The sequence below is a fragment of the Triturus cristatus genome, chromosome 7 (genome assembly GCF_964204655.1).
Source record: "Triturus cristatus chromosome 7, aTriCri1.1, whole genome shotgun sequence".
Taxonomy (NCBI): Eukaryota; Metazoa; Chordata; class Amphibia; order Caudata; family Salamandridae; genus Triturus; species Triturus cristatus.
Window position 1 is genome coordinate 353,112,813 of NC_140590.1, and position 22,747 is coordinate 353,135,559.

General features: G+C 47.6%; 1 protein-coding gene across 1 annotated transcript in view; it reads left to right on the forward strand.

Annotated features, from left to right (window-relative positions):
* The window catches only part of LOC146809649 (uncharacterized), a 763,091-nt gene that overhangs the window by 126,987 nt on the left and 613,357 nt on the right, over positions 1 to 22,747 (forward strand). Inside the window, exon 3 of the mRNA XM_085616508.1 lies at positions 21,868 to 21,894. Within this exon, the coding sequence (XP_085472634.1) occupies positions 21,868 to 21,894 (27 nt within the window). The remainder of the gene's footprint in view (positions 1 to 21,867; positions 21,895 to 22,747) is intronic.

Sequence of the window (22,747 nt, forward strand, 5' to 3'; positions counted from 1 at the left end):
ACCCAGGGACTCACCATTATGAGAAGAACTTGTGTATGAGCTGACTCCGGATGTCCTCCTCCTCCTCCTCCTCCTCCTCCTCACTTGCCTCGTGACCAAGGCCCTCATCCTCCACGGGTGGATGTTCCTGCTCATCGGGATCCAGGATGAGTGGCACAGCTTTCTCCACTGCCATGTTGTGCAGCATGCAGCACACGAGGAAGATTTTGCAGACCTTCACCGGTGCATATGGGAGGGACCCGCCGGTCTTGTGGAGGCAACAGAATCGGCTCTTCAGGAGGGCAAAAGTTCTCTCAATCACTCGCCTTGTCTGCCCGTGTGCATTGTTGTAGCGGTGATCTGCAGCTGATCTTGGGTTGCGGAGAGGTGTCATCAGCCATGGCATGTTGGGATAGCAAGAGTCCCCTACATGGAAACATCATGTAAAGAAGTGGGTCAGGAAATGCCGTCACATACTAAGATACCGCTGAATACTGGACAAACAGAGTCTACCCACCAACAAGACATGCTTGTTTGTTGTGCAGCTGCAGCATCATTTCTGGCACCCTGCTACGCCTCATGATGTAGGCATTGTGTGCTGACCCTGGAAAACGTGCACAGACATGGGAAATAACCATGTTAGCAAGACACACCACAAGGGTATTAATGGAGTGGTAATGTTTACGGTTACGAAAGGCTACCTCCTGTGCCTGTGGTGGTACCAACGCCACATGTGTCCCATCAATGGACCCAATTACATGGGGCATCAATCCCATACCTGTCAACTGCTCAGGAGTTGGAAAATGGATGAATTCATCCAGGTGCTCCAACATGGCTTCTAAAACATCATGCAGGACACGGCTGAACATGGTCTGGGACATGCCACCCACATCAGCTATGGTCAATTGAAACGTACTGGTGGCAAAGAAATGTAGGGCTGACATCACCTTCATCTTGGGGGTCAGCGCAGTCGGATAACTGTGTCGCGGTTGGAGGTGTGGGGCCAGCCTGTTTGTCAGGTCCATAATTAACTGTTGGTTGAATCTGTTGCGGCGTATGCAGTCACGTTCCCTTATGGCAGCCAAGTCTGGCATTGGTCGGGGGAGAGGCGGTGCCCTGCAGAAATTTGGAAGGAATAACGAAGATTGAGTACATTACTACACCAATGTCAATGAACTGAGCACATGTTCAACAGCTAATACACATATGCTACATACAGAGTCTGGTCTGTGCAATACATCCTGCACACGTATGCCAGCCAGGTGATACTCCTACCAAGATCCAGCTACAAACGTGGATTGTCAAGGTCTACATGACATGCATGAAAGTAGCTGTGGGCCACTGTGAGTGAACAGCCAGACACATTACAGGAGTGACATACATTCACATATGTGCATTTGAAGGATGTTATCTCATACAGACAGCTGCCAGCAAGCTAGACGCACAGGTCACATGTCATGGAATAAGGGCAGACCACACACCTTGCCATGAAGGGGTACATGTCAAAAATGATCACACAGACATTGAGACTACGCTGATATGTCCTAAGCTCGCAAGTCCCTGTTCGATGCATACAGACACACGTTACGTGTTATTCCACATGTGTCCTGGTGTGCGTAATAGTGTGACATGGGCATCTAGACACAGACACATGTTGGATGCAGCTACAGCAGATGCCGTTGACGGAACACCAACAGCAAGATCATGGAAACACATGACACACACATGACATAGTCACATCGGGGCACGCTGGTAGTGAGATGTCAGGTGTCATCATCCGTGTACCTGGCATCAGGGGACAGTTGCGGATGTTGGTGACTGTGCCATGCCAGTGATGCAGTGCTTGACAAGTTTGAACTACATGCACACATGTAAAAGGTGTGACGGGGAAGTGCGCCACATAGTGCCCCATCATACATGACATGTGTACGCAGGTCATCACACAACTATTGGGTTAAAACATGAGGAGACATGTGCCAGCTCACTGCCTGACACACCTAGGCCCTACACATGAAGCACTGGACTGACAATGACTTGATGTCCATCCTTCTGCGAGTCTGACACCTCCATTCCTTCCCTGTGCGCCTCCTATCACCAGTGTGAGCTGTGAAACGCACCGTACACATGCTCTGAGGGCGTGTGTACGGTCGTATCACTATATGGGGTTTGGTTAGGAGTACGCGTGTGTGTATGGACCGTACGCACGTACGTGTACACACTGGTCCAATCCCTATGGGAGTGTTGCCGTAGGCATACGCCATAGAGATACGGCTCGTACACGCGTGTGTAGGGCCCGTAGCACGATGGCGTATGCCTACGGCAACACCACCATAGTACTACAGCTCGTACCCACGTGGGTAGGGCCCGTAGCACTATTGCAGTGTTGCCGTAGGTGTACGCCACAGTGCTACGGGCTGTACCCGCGTGTGTAGGGCCCGTAGCATGATGGCGAACGCCTACGGCAACACCACCATAGTGCTACGGCTCATACCTGTGTGTGTAGGGCCCGTAGCACTATGGCAGTGTTGCCGTAGGCGTACGCCACAGTGCTACGGGCCATACCCGCGTGTGTAGGGCCCGTAGCACGATGGCGTATGCCTACGGCAACACCACCATAGTGCTACGGCTCGTACCCGTGTGTGTAGGGCCCGTAGCACTATGGCAGTGTTGCCGTAGGCATACGCCACAGTGCTACGGGCCGTACCTGCGTGTGTAGGGCCCGTAGCACTATGGCAGTGTTGCCGTAGGTGTACGCCACAGTGCTACGGGATGTACCCGCGTGTGTACGGCCCATAGCACGATGGCGTATGCCTACGGCAACTCCACCATAGTGATACGGACCATACACACGCGTGTACAGACCGTATCACTGGAGTAGTGGTGCCCTAGGGGTACGTGTGGAACACACCGTACCTGTGTGTGGATAGTGAAATAACATAGGGGACACATGAGGGACAAGTATAAGGGCCTAAATGCATGCTGGTTGTCATGGAGACCGAGTTTCCAGTTCAAAATTTTTCATCAGGTGGCCGGCAAAAGTCGGTTGGAGATAATATACTATGTTGCAAAGTGGTTGTTGACTTGACATCATGCTCAAATTTTGAACCATGCAAAGGCCCTCACTGGGGTAGGTTTAAAGGGAGTGGAGGAAACGTAGGATGCAAATGAGATTGACCAATCACTCTGTACTCCTGTAAATGAAACAGCCCAGCAAGGCAGATATAAGGCAGCCAGGACCCATGAGAGAGCACTTGCCTGCACAACCTTTCATTCCACACCACTGCTGCTGCTTGTGATTCCTCTGGCACCATGGCCAGGTCTGTGGAGAGGGCCCAGCCTTTCACCCAAGAGGAGAATGAGGCGTTGCTGGACGTCATCCTCCCACAGTACCCCTGCCTGTATGGGAGACCAGGGGAGCAGGTGAGTGCTGACTCCACTAGCTTTGACTGTGCCCCTTTTTTGTGTCTGTCACTTCTGGCATTGTGTCCAGGTGTGACAGACATGCAATGTTGTTCATGGTGGGTCCCAGGTGGGGGAATGCCTTATGTCTTCCATGCAGAGCATGATGTGGTTCATATCTGCACTCCTCACTTGCATTGCACTTACTGTGACTATCACTGCATGGTGCATGCCACATTCAGCCTGGCTAATCCTCTTGGGAATGTTGTTTCTATAGTCCTGATGTGATTCTGTGGTCCCCCCAGTGTGACAGGTGACTGTACCCACAGATGTGTGTGAGTTGAGTGTACCTGTGGTGAGAGTGTCCAAATGATGTGTACGGGCCCTGGACATTGGTGTGTGTGTAAGTCCCCTGTCATGTGGTTGAGTGTCTATGTGGAGTGTTGCACCCCAGCTGCATGGAGGATGCATATGCCCTACCCATCTGATGTGAGCAGGGAGCCGTGCTGTGTGTCTGACGTGCGAACTAGCCCCACACCTGTGACACCCCCCAGTCAAGTGGCACATGTGCAGAGTGGGGTTTTTACCCGCAGTGGCCAATGGCAGATGATTGGCTTGTGGCTGTGTGTGTCTGTGTACTCCGCTGAGGTTGCGTGAGTGGCCTGGGGCATGTGACTGCTTTGAGGTGCTGTCCATAATCCTGGTGTTGCTTGTGATGCACAGTGTGAGCCATGATCAGTGATTGTGTCGCACCCCTCATGCCACCTGTGTACTTTCAATGCCAGGTAGTGCTTTTGGCATTCCCCAGAGGATAATGTCCCTATGACAAAGGTGCAATGAGTTGGCTGCATACTATTCCCTGTTCAAACAAGCCAAATTGTTCTAATGTGTGTCTCTGTGACATGGACCAGGTGTATTGATGTTGTCTCACTTTGTCATCCTCACAGATAGCCGCCTACACCAAGGGGGAGATATGGAAGCGGGCCGTCAGTGCCGTGAGGTCGGTGGGGGGTCGCAGTCGTCGCCTGGCCCAGGTGAGGAAAGGCTGGCAGGACATCCGGTGCTGGACCAGGAGGATTGCCCGGGTCCTGCTGGGGGACTCACCACCACGCAAACACGGCGGGCGCCGGCGCCTGTCCCACCAAATGAAGTGTGTCCTGGCGGTGGTCTTCCCTGACATGGATAGGCGGCTACAGGAGAAGCAGCAGCAGCAAGGGGGTAGGTACATGTGTGTTTGTTGTGTGTCACCAGCTTTTGGAAGTGCTCAGTCGCCTGGACACACTGCCAGGATTTATATGTGCAGTGCATATCCTGTTCCCCCAAGTCACCCGGTGCTGTTCTTCCTCCCTTCCCCTCCTTGACATGTGTTCCCTGGTCTGTGTGTAGTCACTCTTGCACAAGGTAATCTTGGCTGCCAGTTAATCCAAGTGCCCAAAGCTTGCAGCATCATGTGTGGGGGTGGTCTGTGACATGTGTTGGGACCTTGCCTCTGCCCTGTCCAGTTCAGTCATATTGGGGTCCATGATTGTTGGCACTGATGCTGAGTCTCAACATAGGAGTGTGAGGCTTGAAATTAACAGACTTGCAGCATGCATGACCGATGTTGTGGCCTCAGACATGATGTGCATGAGGGGGAGATATGCATAGTGCGGGGACGGTTGCTCCTGTTGCAGTCAGATCTATCCAGGACCATGGAGCACTGTGGCCACTACAGTCCCCTGAGACACCTTTTCCTAGGAATCATGTGTGTCATCCAACACTGTGGCCATTCTCTGTGTCTTCAGCATAGGTTGGGCTCTGTGGCATTTTACCCTGGCCTCATTTGTATTTATGTAAAGTGTGCTACATGTGTCCACTGTACAGGGTGACCCAATGTGGCTTGTGCATACTCACTGCGGCCAGTGCCTGTGTGTCTCGGTACAACTATCTGATGATGGTTGTTTGTCAATAATATGTGTGGTCAGCCCCACGAGGGGTAGTTAGAGTGCACTTTGGATTACATGAAGCCCATTTTTGTGATCCCAGATGAAGAGGTGTAAGTCCTTCTTCTGTCTCAATCACATAGTCTCAGGTAGGGGGGGGGGGGGTTTGTGCGGCCAAGGCCTACATGTCCAAAACCTTATGTCTCCTTTCCAGGTCTGGCCTGTGAGTGATGACAGTCTGAACAGACACTCAACAAGTATTGACCCAGTCATGTTGTGCAGGCTTTAATGTTTGTGCTTTGCAGCATGTGTCTAAAGTTTAAAGACATGGTTCCTGCTCATCCTTTTTTGGCAATGGTGTGTGGTCCAGATGCTGTGCTCGACTGTCCACAGACACTTGCTTCTCTGTATAATTCGATATCAAGATATTTGCTGTTTCGTCATGCTCTCCATTGCTTACAAGTGGCATGGTGGGTCAACCAACTGTGTAGTGCAGGGCCTACATATGTGTGTAGTATTGTAGATGTAACTCATGATGCTTTTCATGCTATGCACTGTGACCTATGTAGTTTGGACTCATGTGTCATATGTATACAGGTGTCTGATTATTTCCTGTCTCTTCACCTTGCCCACAGCATCGTCGGGGGACACCGAGGGAGACACCGGCACGGACGTGGAGGAGGGATCCAGCACTGGTGCCACCAGTGCTGGGGAGTCTGGCGCAGCAAGTGGCACGGAGGGCGAGGGGAGTCAGGCGGAGGACCTGTCCAGTCCCAACACCGACTATGACGCTGACGGGTCTGAGGCTGAGCTCCCAGAGGGGGCGGAGGCTGCTCCCACAGCTGAAAGCAGCACTCCATCTCTCGCCGCCCCCTCCATTCCCATCACCACCCTCCCACTTGCTCGGGTCCCTTCTGTCCGTGCTAGGCGACAACATGTCTCCTTCGTGCCAGGCACCGCACCCCCTGCCCCTGTCTCCCCTGCTGCCGTCAATGCCGAGTCTGTGGACATCCTGCGGCAGTTGCAGGTTGGTCAGACATCGCTGCTTAATGTCCTCCATGGCCACACCAGACTGCTGACACAGATGGTGTCGTACATGGAGGGCATGTCAGCAGCGATGTCTGACCAACGGATGTTGCTGAGGTCCATGGACTCGTCACTGACGGCATCAGTGGGTCTCCTGCAGCGCTCCGTCCCCCCTACCCCTGCACCATCCACACTTCCCACTCCCATGCCTGTCCCAAGCACACCCAGACATCCCCATGCACGCACCCCACCAGACACAGGCAGCACACCAACAGGGAAGGCCAAACGCACACCTCTTATCACGCACACACAGGGGGAAGTAGGCACACCCACTGGGTCGGGGGGGGAAACGGCAGACACGCAGCCACAGTGGGAGTCCGCAGTCCTCACGACCCACTTCCTCCAAAACCACTCCCCTTAGCTCCCCTGCCCAACAGTGAGACAAAGAGTCCTTCATGGCCAGTCTGTCCCTCAGCCTCAGTGTGACACCACCCCGCAAGCGGTCGAGGAAGTCCCCGGGCAGGGGAGTTGAGTCCCCCCCCTGTCCACACCCTCCCCCAGTAGCACTGCAACCCATCCCTCTGACCTCCCCCTCCTTGGGGCCTGTGGTTCCTTCGGGTGCAGGGGAGACGCTGGAAGACCTTGCGACCGTGTGCAGCGCCATCCTAACCACCACCTTTGGCGCTGCCCCACCCCCTGTGGTGGAGTCGTCCGTCCCTGCACCCACAACACCTACCCTTGCCCCTCCTGTCCTTGCGGTGCCTGGTCCTTCCCCCCCACATGATGCCCCCCCCTGTGGATGAAAAGGAACTCTGAACTGTGCAGGCAAGCTAGGGGAGACGCGTCCCAATGTGTCCCCCCCCCCCACGAGTTCGCATATGGACTGGCCTCTGGGCCTTGTATATAGTGTACATTTCAATTCAAATATTATTTTTATGCTGAATAAAGCATTTTGTTTTTCATTTGCACACTAATGCTTTTCTGGTGTTGCTGTTGGTGCTGCTGCTCCATGAGTTGGGGTGGTGATAATGTGTTAGGTGTCTGGGAAATGTTGTAGTGTGCTGGTCATGGGGTGGACCCTGGTATCTGCGTGCCGTCACAAGGTCTCTGCAAATAATCTTTGGTCATGTAAGCTCTTACTGTATGGTGACATTGTCCCAAGGAGTGTTCCTTCCTCTGTGGCACCTGACATCTTCCCTGCAGGGTGTTTCCCAATTGTTGTGCTGACCTGAGTCTACATTTCCTTGGTGTGTGACGGATCCCTTCAACTTTGGCCATGCCTGCTGAGCAATGTCTCCGCCTGCATCGTCTGTGCCATCCTTGGTAGTCACTGTACTTGTGTATGGAGTATGTTGCCATGGCTTCATGTGGACATGGTCCCTTTTCCGCACTATGCATGTGTGTACTCCCAGCCTAGCACACATGTGTTACTTGTTCTGCAGGGTATTTGGGCACCTGACTGACAATTGTGGGCATTGTATCTGTGGGTACTCCACCCTTTTCCTTCCATGTGAGGCAACAACTTGTTGGCTGCCCCAGCACCTGTACATTCCTATCAGTCCTGGAATGTGCGTGACAGTGTGTGTTCCCTTAGGCTCTCTTAGTTTAGTAGGGTTTAACATGAGTATACAGTCTTGTTGCATGATCTCAGTGTGTGTATTGTGCTGCCACTGCCAGGGGTGGGTATGCATGTGTAATTTGTCATCACACCCACATGTGGTGTGTCATGCAGTGGGGGAAGGACATCCATCCTCATGGGAGTGGGACACTGCTGTCAGTGATGTGTTGTCATGGCACTCTCAACATAGTCGCACATTGTGGATGCCTTCATGCACCCATGGAGTTTTGGTCATCGGAGGAGGATGTACACACCCCCATGTCTCTGTCCACTGCTGGGAGTGCTCTGCACCCACCCCTCATGTGTCTGGGCACTGCTGGGAGTGATAGGCACCCACCCCTCATATGTCTGGGCACTGCTGGGAGTGATAGGCACCCACCCCTCACATGTCTCTGTCCACTGCTGGGAGTCCTGGGCACCCACCCCTCATATGTCTGGGCACTGCTGGGAGTGATAGGCACCCACCCCTCATATGTCTGGGCACTGCTGGGAGTGATAGGCACTCACCCCTCACATGTCTCTGTCCACTGCTGGGATTCCTGGGCACCCACCCCTCATATGTCTGCCCACTGCTAGGAGTGATAGGCACCCACCCCTCATATGTCTGGGCACTGCTGGGAGTCCTCTGCACCCACCCCTCATATGTCTGGGCACTGCTGGGAGTGATAGGCACCCACCCCTCATATGTCTGGGCACTGCTGGGTGTGATAGGCACCCACCCCTCATATGTCTGGGCACTGCTGGGAGTCCTCTGCACCCACCCTCATATGTCTGGGCACTGCTGGGAGTGATAGGCACCCAAGCCTCATATGTCTGGGCACTGCTGGGAGTGATAGGCACCCACCCCTCATATGTCTGGGCACTGCTGGGAGTCCTCAGCACCCACCCTTCATATGTCTGGGCACTGCTGGGAGTGACAGGCACCCACCCCTCATATGTCTGGGCCCTGCTGGGAGTGATAGGCACCCGCCCCTATGTCTCTGTCCACTGATGTGGATCGTAGCACAACACCCACCCACCCGCCTGCACCCTTGGTGCAGTACACTGCTCACCTGGCCATACACCCCCCCAATACACTGGTCAGATGCTGCACCAGGCCCTATCCCATCATTCGTGGCGTGTGTACGCCTTGTATCAATGATGTGCTGGTGCCCTAGGGGTACGCATGATGCGCTCCGTACCCACGCTCTGAGAACGTGTGTACGGGTCGTACCACGCGTACCCCTACGTCACCCCAACAATGGCCGTACGGCCCGTACCCACGCTCTGAAGGCCTGGGTACGGGCCTTACCCCCAATGTTGGGGTGCCGTAGGGGTACGGCCTGTACCCAGGCCTTCAGAGTGTGGGTACAGATCGCACCACGTGTACGCCTACGGCACCCCAACATTGGGGGTACGGCCCGTACCCAGGCCTTCAGAGCGTAGGTACGGGCCGTACCGCCATTGTTGGGGTGACGTAGGGGTACGCGTGGTACGACCCGTACACACGTTCTCAGAGCGTGGGTATGGAGCGCATCACGTGTACCCCTACGTCACTCCAAGAATGGTGGTACGGCCCGTACCCAGGCCTTTAGAACGTGGGTACGGGCCGTACCACGCGTACCCCTATGTCACCACAACAATGGCGGTACGGCCCGTACCCACGCTCTGAAGGCCTGGGTACGGGCCGTACCCCCAATGTTGGGGTGCCGTAGGGGTATGGCCCGTACCCAGGCCTTCAGAGGGTGGGTACGGGTCGCACCATGCGTACCCCTACGTCGCCCCAAGAATGGTGGTACGGGCCGTACCCAGGCCTTTAGAACGTGGGTACGGGCCGTACCGCCATTGTTGGGGTGACGTAGGGGTACGCGTGGTACGACCCATACCCACACTCTTAAGGCGTGGGTACGGTGCATACCACATTTGTTGTGGTGATGGGATGCGTCCACGTCCACTTCCGTTGTGGCGGGACGCAGGCCTTGGTGGACACGCCTCCACCCCCCCGAAGTGACCAGACCCTGGAGGTAAGGTATGTACAGGGCATGTTTACTTGTTAACTTGGGTGGGGGTTATGTTTCCTGCCCCTGCCCCCCACCTTTGCCCCTGGGTGTTGTTCTGACCTTCTGCGGCGTCTGCGTCGGTTCCTGTGCACCAGGTCGTAGGCTATGAGGGCCGGGATGACACGTAGGATGGGGTCCATGACTGTCCGTCATGTACAGGTGCTCCTTCTTCGCGTCGTCCTCAATTTCCCGGCAGTTTTTGGCTCCCGTAAAAAATGCTACGTGCGGAGTGGCGTAGGCACGAATCGTACTTGCTGGTTCGTAAAACGCTGCCTGACTCCGTCCGGACGTCACGTACGCGATGTCCCGGATCGGAATTGTGGGTATTTTTTGGCCGGTCGGTGTTTTGTACGACTCGTACGGAAATGGCATTTCTGTATGAATCGTACTTGCGGGTTTGTAAGGTGGTTTTCCCGGGTACGAGTCGGACGGAGAATACGCTCCGTACGACCATTCGTACCCGGGTTTTACAGGATCGGAATCAGCACCCAAGTGTGGTTTTATCTTTCTGTAATGATACAATGTGTTCTTATCTTTATGTATTGGTACAATGACAGACACAATAGGCACCGTGTCATCTGCCTGTCATGCGGATTCTTGCACTAGCACTTTATTGTTTACACCTATATTCCTAGTGTGTATTATGACCCTGATCTTCGAAAGGGAATGTCTGTAGCACTTGCTCTGACATTTATAAATGTAGACTAGAACCATTTCGAGCTACCTCAATAAGAATGTGAGCCATATGTTGTTATTACCTAAATTCCATGAAAAAATTAGACTGTGTGATTTTCTAGCTATTTTTCATTATGAATTGACCTATCTCCAATATTTTGCATATTCTGAAATGTTTCTGCTTGTACTTGAGGCATGAGGGTATTTCAAACTGTAATGATGTTTGCTTACAGTCTGTTTTTTAGTTCTAGTCACAAGGTATTCACTCTCTATAGCCAATAGTGCACCTTTTTGTATTTATTGTTCCCTATTCCTAAGCGCGTCATGTGATCAAGCTCTCGTGAGTGAGCGAAACGCGTCAATGGCGGGCACTAAGCCCGAGCACTCCTTGATGAAATCGTTTATGACCAATAAACCTTGCACTGCTCACCGCAACATTCTTTTGGTTTTTCAATTTTGTGTGGAGACTGGAAGAGGTCCGTGCCAGAAGTCCCCGTTAGAGCAGTTAACGGGGCAGCAACGCTGTTTGTGATATATATATATATATTATCTACTGGCGGTCGCCAGTAGATAGTTATAGTTAGGACCGAGTTTCCATAGGAAATCTCAAAATTCTATTTTGAATAACTTTGGCGCCGATTGACGAATCTTCGCGAAATTTTCAAAACTAATGGGGTGCTCCGCTCCGCTCCTACCCTGAAAGTCTCGGGGTGATTCGTCAAGCGGGGGCCGAGAAAAAGGGGGGGTCCCAAAACACGTTTTCCCCATGGATTTTTCCATAGGGACTTTAGTCGCAGCTACAGCCCGAACGGCTGAACAGAATTACGTGAAATTTGGCAGAGAGGTAGACATGAGGTCCGTTTGGTGCCTTTTGCAGGTTTGGTGTAAATCTGTTCAGTATTTTCTGAGAAAATAGCATTTAAATCAATATATATATCTATACGCGCGCAGCGTGCGAGCAGGGTGCGCGCACTCGGCCGTCTTCTGTTTGGTTGTTACATCTTAGTAAACATTCGAATCGGTCGAAACCAGGAAGTGTCGGCCGCCATTTTGTCTCTCGCACTGAGAGGGGGGTGATACACAAAGGAGAAAAACATGTAAAGGGGGCACGCTGGACAGTTCCTGACCCCCTAGCAGGGGTGAAGGGGTCCCAGGAGGTCCCCCAAGGGCAATTAAAAAAAATTAATTTTTTTCGGTAAATCGCCGAGTGCGCGAAGCGTGCGCGCACTATAGAAATGAAAAAAATTCCGCGAGGTTCGCGCAGCGTGGGCGCACGGTATAAACGCTTTAAAACAAAATTGCAAAGTCAATCCCCCCGTGTGCACACGCTGCGCGCAGCGCTGTGTGTGTGCATGGCATTTTGCCGTGTATTAACAGTTGATACCAAAACCCTTAACAACAAAGCCTATCATATGTCCTCCTTGTGCGGACGGTGCGCGAAGTGCACTGTGCGTACATGGCCCATTAAGCGTAACGTGGGCGCGCGGTGCGCGTAGCGCACTGTGTGCCAACCGTGCGTGCATGGTGCGCAAAGTGCACCATGCGTGCACGGCACTAACTGCGTAAAGTGGGCGCGAGGTGCGCAAAGCGCACCGCGTGCTCACCGTGCGCGCACGGAACGAACTGCGTGAAGTGGGCGCCGTGCCGTGCGCGCACCGTGCGCTCACGGCACGAACGGCGTAAAGTAACTTAGCATTTAAAAAAACGTACAAATTCACTGAAAAAACCATAGGTTTCACACACGTTATAGTTAGGAATTAGCATTTAAAAAACCTTGCAAATTCACTTAAAAAACCATAGGTTTCACACATGTTATAGTTAGCTGGGCATTTTCCTCATGAAAAACCAATGAAATTCCCCCGTTATAGCTAGTGCAGGCAACTATAACTCACGCGACCGTAATCCGCTGCTGATGACGTCAGATATTACATCACTGATGACATATGTGTCTTTCTGAAAAAAAAAATATATATATGTATAGCTAAAAAAAAAAGGAAGAAGACATGGGTATATAAATGTGTAAATACAGTGATGTAATATCTGACGTCATCAGCAGCGGATTACGGTCGCGTGAGTTATAGTTGCCTGCACTAACTATAACGGGGGAATTTCATTGGTTTTTCATGAGGAAAATGCCCAGCTAACTATAACATGTGTGAAACCTATGGTTTTTTAAGTGAATATATATATATATAAAACCTACTGACGTTCGCCAGTAGGTAGAGTTAGGACCTAGTTACAATAGGAAAATCGCAACATTCTATTCCCAATAACTTTGGCACCGATTGACAAATCTTCCCGACATTTTCAAAACTCGTGGGACGCTCCGGTCCGCTCCTATCTTGAAAGTTTCGGGGTGATTCGGCAAGCGAGGGCTGAGAAAAAGGCGGTCCCAAATTGTGTTTTCCCCATGCAATTTTCCATAGGAACCTTTAGTCGCAGCTACAGCCCGAACTGGTGAACGGAATTACACCAAATTTGGCAAAAAGGTAGCCCTTGGTTCAGAGTCGTGCCTTTTAGTTAAATGGTGTAAATCCATTCAGTAGTTTTAAAATATTAATGGAAAAAGAAATATATATATCTGGGTGGAGCCTAACCACACATCTCATTGTGAGATCTGATTGGCTGTCAGCACTTCATCCAAGAAGTGTTGGCAGCCATCTTGAGACCAATTTACATGATAGCACCTCATTAAAAAGCATTGCAGTTAATAGCAGTTTTTAAGACTTTAGTTACATTATAAATCATTTGTTGATGGTACCATACTCATTTTAGGAATTGTGGTATGTTCTAAGGTGATTTTACCATGTAAAAAAGCCTTCTGCTGGGATATCATGAATCATGTTTGAGAGAAAACTATTTTCTCATGTTTTTCCCACAGAGGTTTGGAAGGTGATCTATAAGCTAAACTGAGAGCATATTTTCTGTAAATTCACATTATCTTTCTCAGTTATGTGAGAATTAAGTCTGACATTCTCAGTAAAACATGTACATCCAACAAGGGCAGAGACTGTCAGTTGATTTCTTTGTGTTCTACTGCAGCTTCCCAGAGTGTTCTAAAGAACAACTAGAGCGCTAACAGTCCTACTTATGACAAACGTATTGCACACATGAAGCCATCTTTATTGGAATAAAGTGGTAACTCTTAAAACATTTAATTTAAAAAGGAACAAACATGCACTTTCAATACCAGCAGCAGACTTCCCTGGTTAGCAGTAGCTTTACTACAGTGATCTAATGAGCAACTAGAGTGCTAAAATTCTGAATTTATGGCAAATGTGTGACCCATCTGAATGCCTTCTTGATGGAATCAAAGTAAAAAACTGAAAGTATTTCCTGCTGAGGAGATTGTAGTAAATGAGGAAATTAGGAAACTTCATAACAAATAAGTCTCCCAAGATAGCCACCAGAGACAAAAGAGCCCAAATGTAGCACACATATCACCCAGATGTAGCCCACTTATAGCTCAATGACAGAATGTCCCAGAGTGTTCTTAAGAACAACTAGAGCGCTTACTGTCTTACTTATGACAAAAGTATGGCACACCTGAAGCCATCGTGATTGGAATAAACTGGTAACACTTAAAACATTTAATTTAAAAAGGGACACAATTAGGGGGTTCATTTTGCCATAGAAATTATGATTAGTGCTGAAGAAAGAAAAATTAGGGCACATTTTGAGTGACTTCTCAAATCCTCTTCTATTTCATTAAAAAATTCTGACATGCAGACTGAAACATGCACTTTTAATACCAGCAGCAGACTTCCGTGGTGAGCAGTAGCTTTACCATAGTGATCTAATGAGCATTTCCTACTGAGGAGACTGCAGTAAATGAGGGAATTAGGAAACTTCGTAACAAATAAATCTCCCAAGATGACCACCAGAGACAAAAGAGCCCAAATGTAGCACAAATATCACCCGGATGTAGCCCATATGTAGCCCAATGACAGAAGTGTTCAAAACACTTTTTATTTTTTGTGTTTTTGCAGTTTTATATAGTGCAGACTTGTCAGGTATTGGAGTGCTTTACATGAGCATTGTTTACATCACACACGAACAAATTCATTTTGGTTGTAGACATGGGGAGATTAAGTGATTTGACCAGAATCACAGAATGTCGAGCTGAAGCAGAAACTCCAACCTGGTTCCCAAGTTGCAAAGTTTGCAGCTCTGGAAATAACACCACATCCTCTCCCCTAAGTGCAACATTTAATCAAGTGGTCAACTGTATAAAAAACATAAAGATAACAAATAATTTAAAAGTGCTTTGTCGCTATTTGAAAACTCAGAAAATATGTTCTCATTTTAGTTTTTTAGAGCACTGACCACAATTTTGATGCAAATAAGACCCTCTCATATATGTAATTTCTAAAGGAAATGCTCTAGGTATTACAGTTTTGATTAGATCAAGATGACGTCAGGCGTTCCACACTTTTGCAATTAATATAGAATGTTAGCAAGCTAGTTGTTCATTAGGATACTGTTGAGAGGCAGAGGCCAGGGGCACGGACTCTGAAAATTGAAGGCAGGTAGGAGGGTGCAGAGGCAACAATTTGACCAGGCAGGAATGGCAGTGGCAGCGCAAAAGTCTATGGAGGGCAGTGGAAAGGGGGGCAGGGGCAACACACCAACAATACAGGACTGGCAAGAGAGGCTATGGCAATATAAACAACCATTGTGGGCAGAAGGAAGAGGCAGTGGTAGTACAACCATACATGCCAACAGACCCGATTCAGCCAGGAAACGTCCAATGCTTTTAAGCCCAAATGGGCTTTATTTAATCTGTCTCCTGTCTACAATCTCATCTTTTTCAATGTAAATCATAGGGGAAAATCAATACCCCAGTTTTTTTTCAAAATCTCCCTCTTACCAAGTTCAAAATGTTAGCAAGTATGGTACATTGGATCATGGAAGGCAGGAGGAATTGGGGTAGGGACATGGACTTGGATAACAGAGGACAGGAGGGACATGGAGAGGTGCACCAAACTGACCCTACAGGGCAGGCATCAGGGTTTGCAGCAGCACAATACACCACACAGGGCATGCGAGACGGGAGTGCAGCACACCAATCCATAGAAAGCAATAGGGAGGGGAGAGGACCATGCACATGGACAACAGAGAACAGAGGGGAAAGAGGCAATGGTAGCTGGCTGACCAAAATGGACAGACAGGAGAGAAAGCTGCAGCATAACAGACCATAAAGGGCAGGAGGGACGGATCAGGGGCATTACAATGGAACAGACAAGCCAGGAGGGAGGGAATAGAGGTCTGCATATGGAAACAGAGGGCTGGGGGCAAGGGGGCTGGGCAGGAGCAGCAAGATGACCATGGAGGTCAGGCAGGATAGGCACTAGAAGCAAGACACACCATGGAGAGCAACCGTGAGACTATGATGGCATACAACCAGACCATGGAGGGAAGGTGGGAGGGAGTCAGGGGCAGCTAGCTGACCACACAGGGAAGGTGGGAGGGGCCGTGGCTGCACAGAAGACCATGCATGGCAAGCAGGAGGGTTAGTGGCAGCACAATGGCTATGATGGGCAAGAAGGAGGGTGCACAAAGGACAATGGGGGATAGAAGGGAGGGTCAGGACCTGGGCACAGACAAGAGAGTTCAGGGGAAGGGGCCTCACAACAGACCATGCGAGGGAGGCAGGAGGAGCAGTTGCAGCACAACAGACCAGGGAGGGCTGAAGGGTGTGGCAGTAACATGGACCATGGAGGACAGGAGGAAGGGGATAGGGGCATGGAATGTGGACAGGCATGGTGGAGGTGGCAGGGAGAGGTTACAGTCATCTGACAATGCTAGGCAGGTGGGAGGGGAGTGGCAGCTCGACAGAACACTCAGAGTAGATAGGAGTGGCAGGTCCATGGAACATGGTGGGCAAAAAGGATGGGGCAGGGGCATGCACAAAGACATCGGATGGCAGGGGGAAGGAGAATAGGGGCAGCAAGCTAAGGACAGAGGCTAAACAGGAGGTCAATGATGGGCAATAGAATTGGGCAATGGAGGGCAGGAGGAGTGGACTGGTACATCATGCTAAGTGGAGGGCAGTGGCAGCACATCAGATCATGCATGGCAGGAGGGAAGAGGCTTGTCCATGGATTCAGACAACAGAGGATAGGGAGGAAGTTGATGGGGAAGCAAGCTAACTGTTCAGAGAAGGCGGGAAGGCCAGTGGCAGAACAACAGCCACCCAGAGCTGTAATAAGGGAGCAGGGACATGGACTTGGACAATGGATGGCTAGGAGGAGGGAAGGCAGGAGCAGCAAGCTTGGGTTGGGGCAGCACAATGCCAGGCCCTGCTTCCGACCCCCCACCATCCATTGTGATATGCATCTTACTTAACGTAAAAAAAAACCTAGAAATTTGCTGAAAAAAACAAAGAGTTCAGGTACGGTATAGTTAGACTCAGATTTCACTCATACACAACCAGTGAAATTCAGCAGTTATAGTTACCTGAGCTAACTATAACTTACGCCCCCGCAATGTACTGCTAATGACCTCAGACACTACATCATTCATGACATGGTCAGTTACATCACTCATGACATCACTCATGGCATCTCAAATGAGCTGTGAATGGAATGGAACTTTAATCGCTAGAACTTTATTTAGGGATAGTGTGTGTATATTAACACCCCTTTTTTTCCTTTTCATTCGTGTAAGAACCATTATAATACACAACGTGCCCAGATTAATATGGCCGATAGCCTTTCACTTGAAAGTAATGTGTAGTCCATTGTTTATGTTGATGTTTGTAATTCTCAGTATGTTTATTATGAATAAGTCACATTGACGAACATACAGATATGGCGGTCACGGGGCAAGATATGCTGAAATGACATTGTGTGCATATTAACACTTGTTTTCTTTTTTTATTGTATCAATTCCTGAATTTTCACATCATGACCAGGCCAATATGGCCGCCAGCTTTTTGGATTAAAGTAATATGTAGTCCTTTGTTAATGTTGACAACAGGAGGCATTTGTACATTTAAATAAGGATGCTACAATGACATCTTGTATCGTTATCAAGGTTCGGACGAGCCGAAACGCGTGGATCATGTCCTTTACAGATTAAATTCTTCCAAACTACAACCTGAGTGCTGATTCCTTCCTTGTAAGAGTGAGAGGAGATTAAATACATATATATAAAATTCACTGAAAAAAGCACAAGTTTCAGGGACATTATAGTTAGAAATTAGCATTCAAAAAACCTCAGAAAGTCACTGAAAAAACCACAGGTTTCATGGATGTCATAGTTAGGTGGACATTTCACTCGTACAAAGCAAGAGAAATTCGGCCGTTAGAGTTAGTTGTGCTAACTATAACTCGCGCCCCGGCAATGCACTGCTGAGGACGTCACATATTACATCACTCATGACATGGTCAGTGACATCACTGATGACATCTCAAATGACATCACTGATGACATCATCTACGTGATCATCTGATGCACCTCCTCACACCCTAAAATACAGACTACCATTCTCGAAACCATAGACACACCAATACTAGTACAGCTACAATATTCTGTGCACTATGCATGTAGACCTCTAATCAGCTATATAGCATTGATACAGTCTTTTAAATACTCAGTTAGTACCTATGCAGTCTAGGATTCCTACTGTCTGTCCTATGCACTTGTCCATTCACCCATCCAGCACTATGTACGTATCCTATCACTCTGCCAATACCTAAGCACTTATAAATTTAGCATGCACTCTCTTTGCAGCACTGAAATTACTCCAGTTATTAGTCCTATATTTAAGAAATGGCCTAGCCACTAACCCAAGTACAGGTACAATGTTTTGTACACTATGCATGCAGATCTCTAACAAGCTACATACCATTAATACGCTCTTCTAAATACCCAGTTAATACCTATGCAGTGTTGGAATCCTTCTGTCTGTGCCATGTATTTCTCCAATCACCCATCCAGCACTATCTACGTATCCTATCACTCCGCCAATACCTAAGCACTTATAAATTCAACATGTACTCACTGAAATTATTCTAGGTACTAGTCATGTACTTAAGGAATGGCCTAGCCAGTAAAACTAGTACAGCTACAATATTCTGTGCACTATGCATGCAGACATCTAATCAGCGACATAGCTTAGAGTTGGTGTAGCAAGGCGCAACAAGGAGAATTGGTTTAATTTCTCCTCATTTTTTCCTCTTTCAATGCACGCTGCATTCCACAGCATACATTGAAAGAGGAAAATGCCTTTACTGATTGTTTTTGTGCAGGAATGTGTCCCTTCCTGCACAAAAACAACCTCCACACGACACAGACATCCTTGCACCATGGTGCAAGGGTGCCTGTGTCACCTCATGGCTGCTGTTTGTGCAGCAGTGCAGAGGGAAGCACAGAGTTGCAACATATTCATGTACATATGTCACATCCCTGTGCTTCGGAAGTGCCACAGTGCAGTGCAGCTAAAGAGCTTGCAGTGTCACGCTGCAGTACATCCTCATAAATCTTCACCTATAAATTCACCATACACTACTAATGCATTTTTTCAGTCAATCATGCAGTATACATATATTCAACCAAACGTTCAGACATTACCTTGCAATTATAGTTCTTTCTTTAACCAGATAATGTAGTTCTGATAAGAACTTTTTTTTTCCTTCTTTTTTCTTTTGTATTTATTTTTATTTTTTATCAAAAAATGAACACAAAAAAGAACGAATAAAACAGGAAACATTTGGAATTACTTATCATTCCAAAAACAAAAAAACTAAAAATTTTGCAACGATGGTTGCATTGCGCAACACAAACTGCATCCACCGACTGCTCACCGAAGCATATAAGTTTCTTACACTTCACTATGTGTTGCTCGAGAAAGGCGAATTCTGGCCTAATGTCCATTACAGGTGTTCCTGAGGACGCTCCAGATGTACTTGCCACAGCAGGTGTGGGGCTCAAAGCAGCTCGCCTCATTTCCTCCCGAGCAAGATTGAGAGGATGTGTGGTCCGGAGAGGCTTGTACATAGAAGCAGTGCCACAAGAGTATTTTTTTTCACTGCCTCTTGACAAGACTCGGTCACAAATTTTGCACGTCACCTTTCTCGCATTTACTTTCTTTTCTCCAGGTGGAAAAGTGAAGAATTTCCACAAGACAGATTTCAGCCTCTGTGGACGTGGTGCCTCCTGCAAGAATTTTTCTTCAGAAGATACTTCCTCCTGCAGCTGCAGCTGCTGCTGTCCAGATGCCATTTTGTTTGATAGTTTTTGAAAAACACCCAAAAAAACAAGCTAAAAGGGTTCTTGTAGGAAAAGAGATGTCTCTCTAAAGATGCTCCAACAAGAATGATTAAAATGGGTGGAGTCCTTCAATAGTTACAGTGGGAAATGTTATGAACCAATGAAATCTTTTTTTTGAGGTCACATGGGATCTGCGCACTCTGCGCTCACGAAGCACGCACCCGACGCGACTTCGCGAAAATATATTTAGAAATAATATAAGTTTATTATAAGTACAAATATATTATTTTTAAGAATATCTTAGATAGTCTCTTGCCCTAATAAGTATAGTAAACACACATACATATCATTTTAGAACATAAAAAGATTTCGCGGGAGTCGCGCACCCAGCGTGCTCCAGCACGTATATGACGTCACGCGGGACCCGCCACTGCGCAAGCGTCGCGTACCGTAATGTGCATGTGTCGCGAATGCAAAGGAGCAGGAGTCGCAGACTGGCCGCATACCAATTGCGCACATCACGTAACATGAATGTATATGATGTAACTGAAAAACACGCAGCCGTCGCACACCGTGGTGGCTAGAATCCACGCACCCACTGTGATGTGTATGCTTTGGGTGCGCGACTCCGAAAAAATTTTGGGAAAAAAAATGTAAAAAAGAAAATAATATAAATATATTAAAATAAAAAAATAAAACAACAAAATTAAACAATATTTCAGTTTTCATTTTTTTATTGTTTGTTGCAATTTTCAGAAAAATATATAATGTTATTTAATGAATAAAATATTTATAAATAAACAGCTAAAAAACTGCAGAAAATCAGTACAAAAAAATAGGTATAACTACTATTACACTTAAAAATTAAAATTTAAAAAACCTTTGAAATTCACTGAAAAAACCATAGGTTTCAGAGACGTTATAGTTAGAAATTAACATTTAAAAAACCTTAGAAATTCACAGAAAAAGCCATAGGTTTCAGGGGTGTTATAGTTAGCTGGACATTTCACTCGTACAAAACCATACAAATTTCTCTGTTATAGTTAGTTCTGCTAACTATAACTCGCGCGCCCGCAATGCACTGCTGATGATGTCACATATTACATCATTCATGACATGGTCAGTGACATCACTGATGACATTACTGATGACATCTCAAATGACATCACTTATGACATCACTGATGACATCATCCACGTGACAATCTGATACACCTCATCATACACTAGTATAACCTTTCATCACTCACTGTAAAATACACAGTACCATATTTGAAACCATTGACACAGGAATACCAGTTACTACATACCCACTCACTGATTCCTAAGTCTACACACACAACTACCCATTCAACAACAGAATCACTTATACATGCAGTCACTAATTAATAGAACAGTATCAAATGCACTTTCAATTGTGTGAAACATGGATTTACATGGATTGCAGTGGTCTGTAACAGACACTGTTCCACAGAGGAATCCCGAAATTCTGCAAGATTACTTGGATGCCTCCCATGTAACAATTAGATCACGCAATTAAACGATTCTACTAATTACAGAACTTCTTCAATGTGATTCAACCTTACTGCACAAATGTAACCCCCTTGACCATCGGTTAGTTTTATTAGCATTTTTAAACTTGAAAGACGGTATGGCATAAATTATATATGCAGATGCACAGATTATAAAATCGTTTTTATACGAATGTTGAGGGAGGGGGCACAGTCAACAATCATAATAAATAGCATATTACGCTCTACAGATCTGATCACTTTTTGACACAAGGACGCATTCCACGTTAAGAAATAATACGGAAAATACAATTTCTGCGAACGAGAACCGTTTGCGTTCTGGTTGCTTATATTGTTTCCATGCTCCTGCACTATAATTTTGCCATGAACTGCAGCATATTTACATAACGTGACATAATAGCCTAATTTAGGAAATTTCGCATAAGAAATCATAATGTGAAATTCTTGTTTTTTCTCTTGTAGTCTTCTTTGTCGGATGTGATCTTACAGGCAAGTATCTTCATAAAAGGAAAAATGAAACGTATGCTGGGAATGTTTCATAAATTTTTCTGCTGTACAATTTATAGTCATCTATGTGTATGCATGCTAAATAACAGTGTTTGTCTAATAATACTGAGGGAGGGGGGTCATGAATCTCTGTAATATATACATGTTTGTGCACGATGAATCATCTGAAACATGCATCTTCATTTGCAAGGATCAAATAATAGAACAATGTATAAGATGTTATTAGTCAGCTACAGAGTTCCCAGATTAAGCTGTTTTTTGCGATTGCAAACATGCATGCCCATGTTCATTTATATGTCAAAGAACAAAACCTAATGGTATACCTTAGATACAGAACATACGCTCTAGCATTTACACTGAAATCTCTACAACCCATCAAATTTGGTATATTTGATATATTGAAATACAGCGATAAATGCTTTCTATACATTATGAGAGTCTACATTCTACAGCAGTTTACATCTTTTTCGCCTCACTAGATCCGATGAAAACCTGTGGTATTCCACCTTAATATCGACTGCACTATATTATGGTACCAGAATGTCATGTCAAAAAAAGTGAGCAGGTTGAAAGGGCACTTGGCACATGGAACTCTAGGACCCCACCCGAAACTGGGAGCAACCCCAGGGCAAATTGTTGCTAGACTCCTTTGGGCAGATTTACAATTCCTGGCGCAACCCTGCCCTAAGTCTTCACTACTCACGAGGATGGTGTGCGTTTTTGCAAGACCCACGCATCTGGCTGATCTCTTTCAGCGTTGACCACTTCAGCACCTGCAGCCTAATCACCTGATTCACCTGGTGTACAAGTGTCCTAAGATGTTCCCTACAGTCTT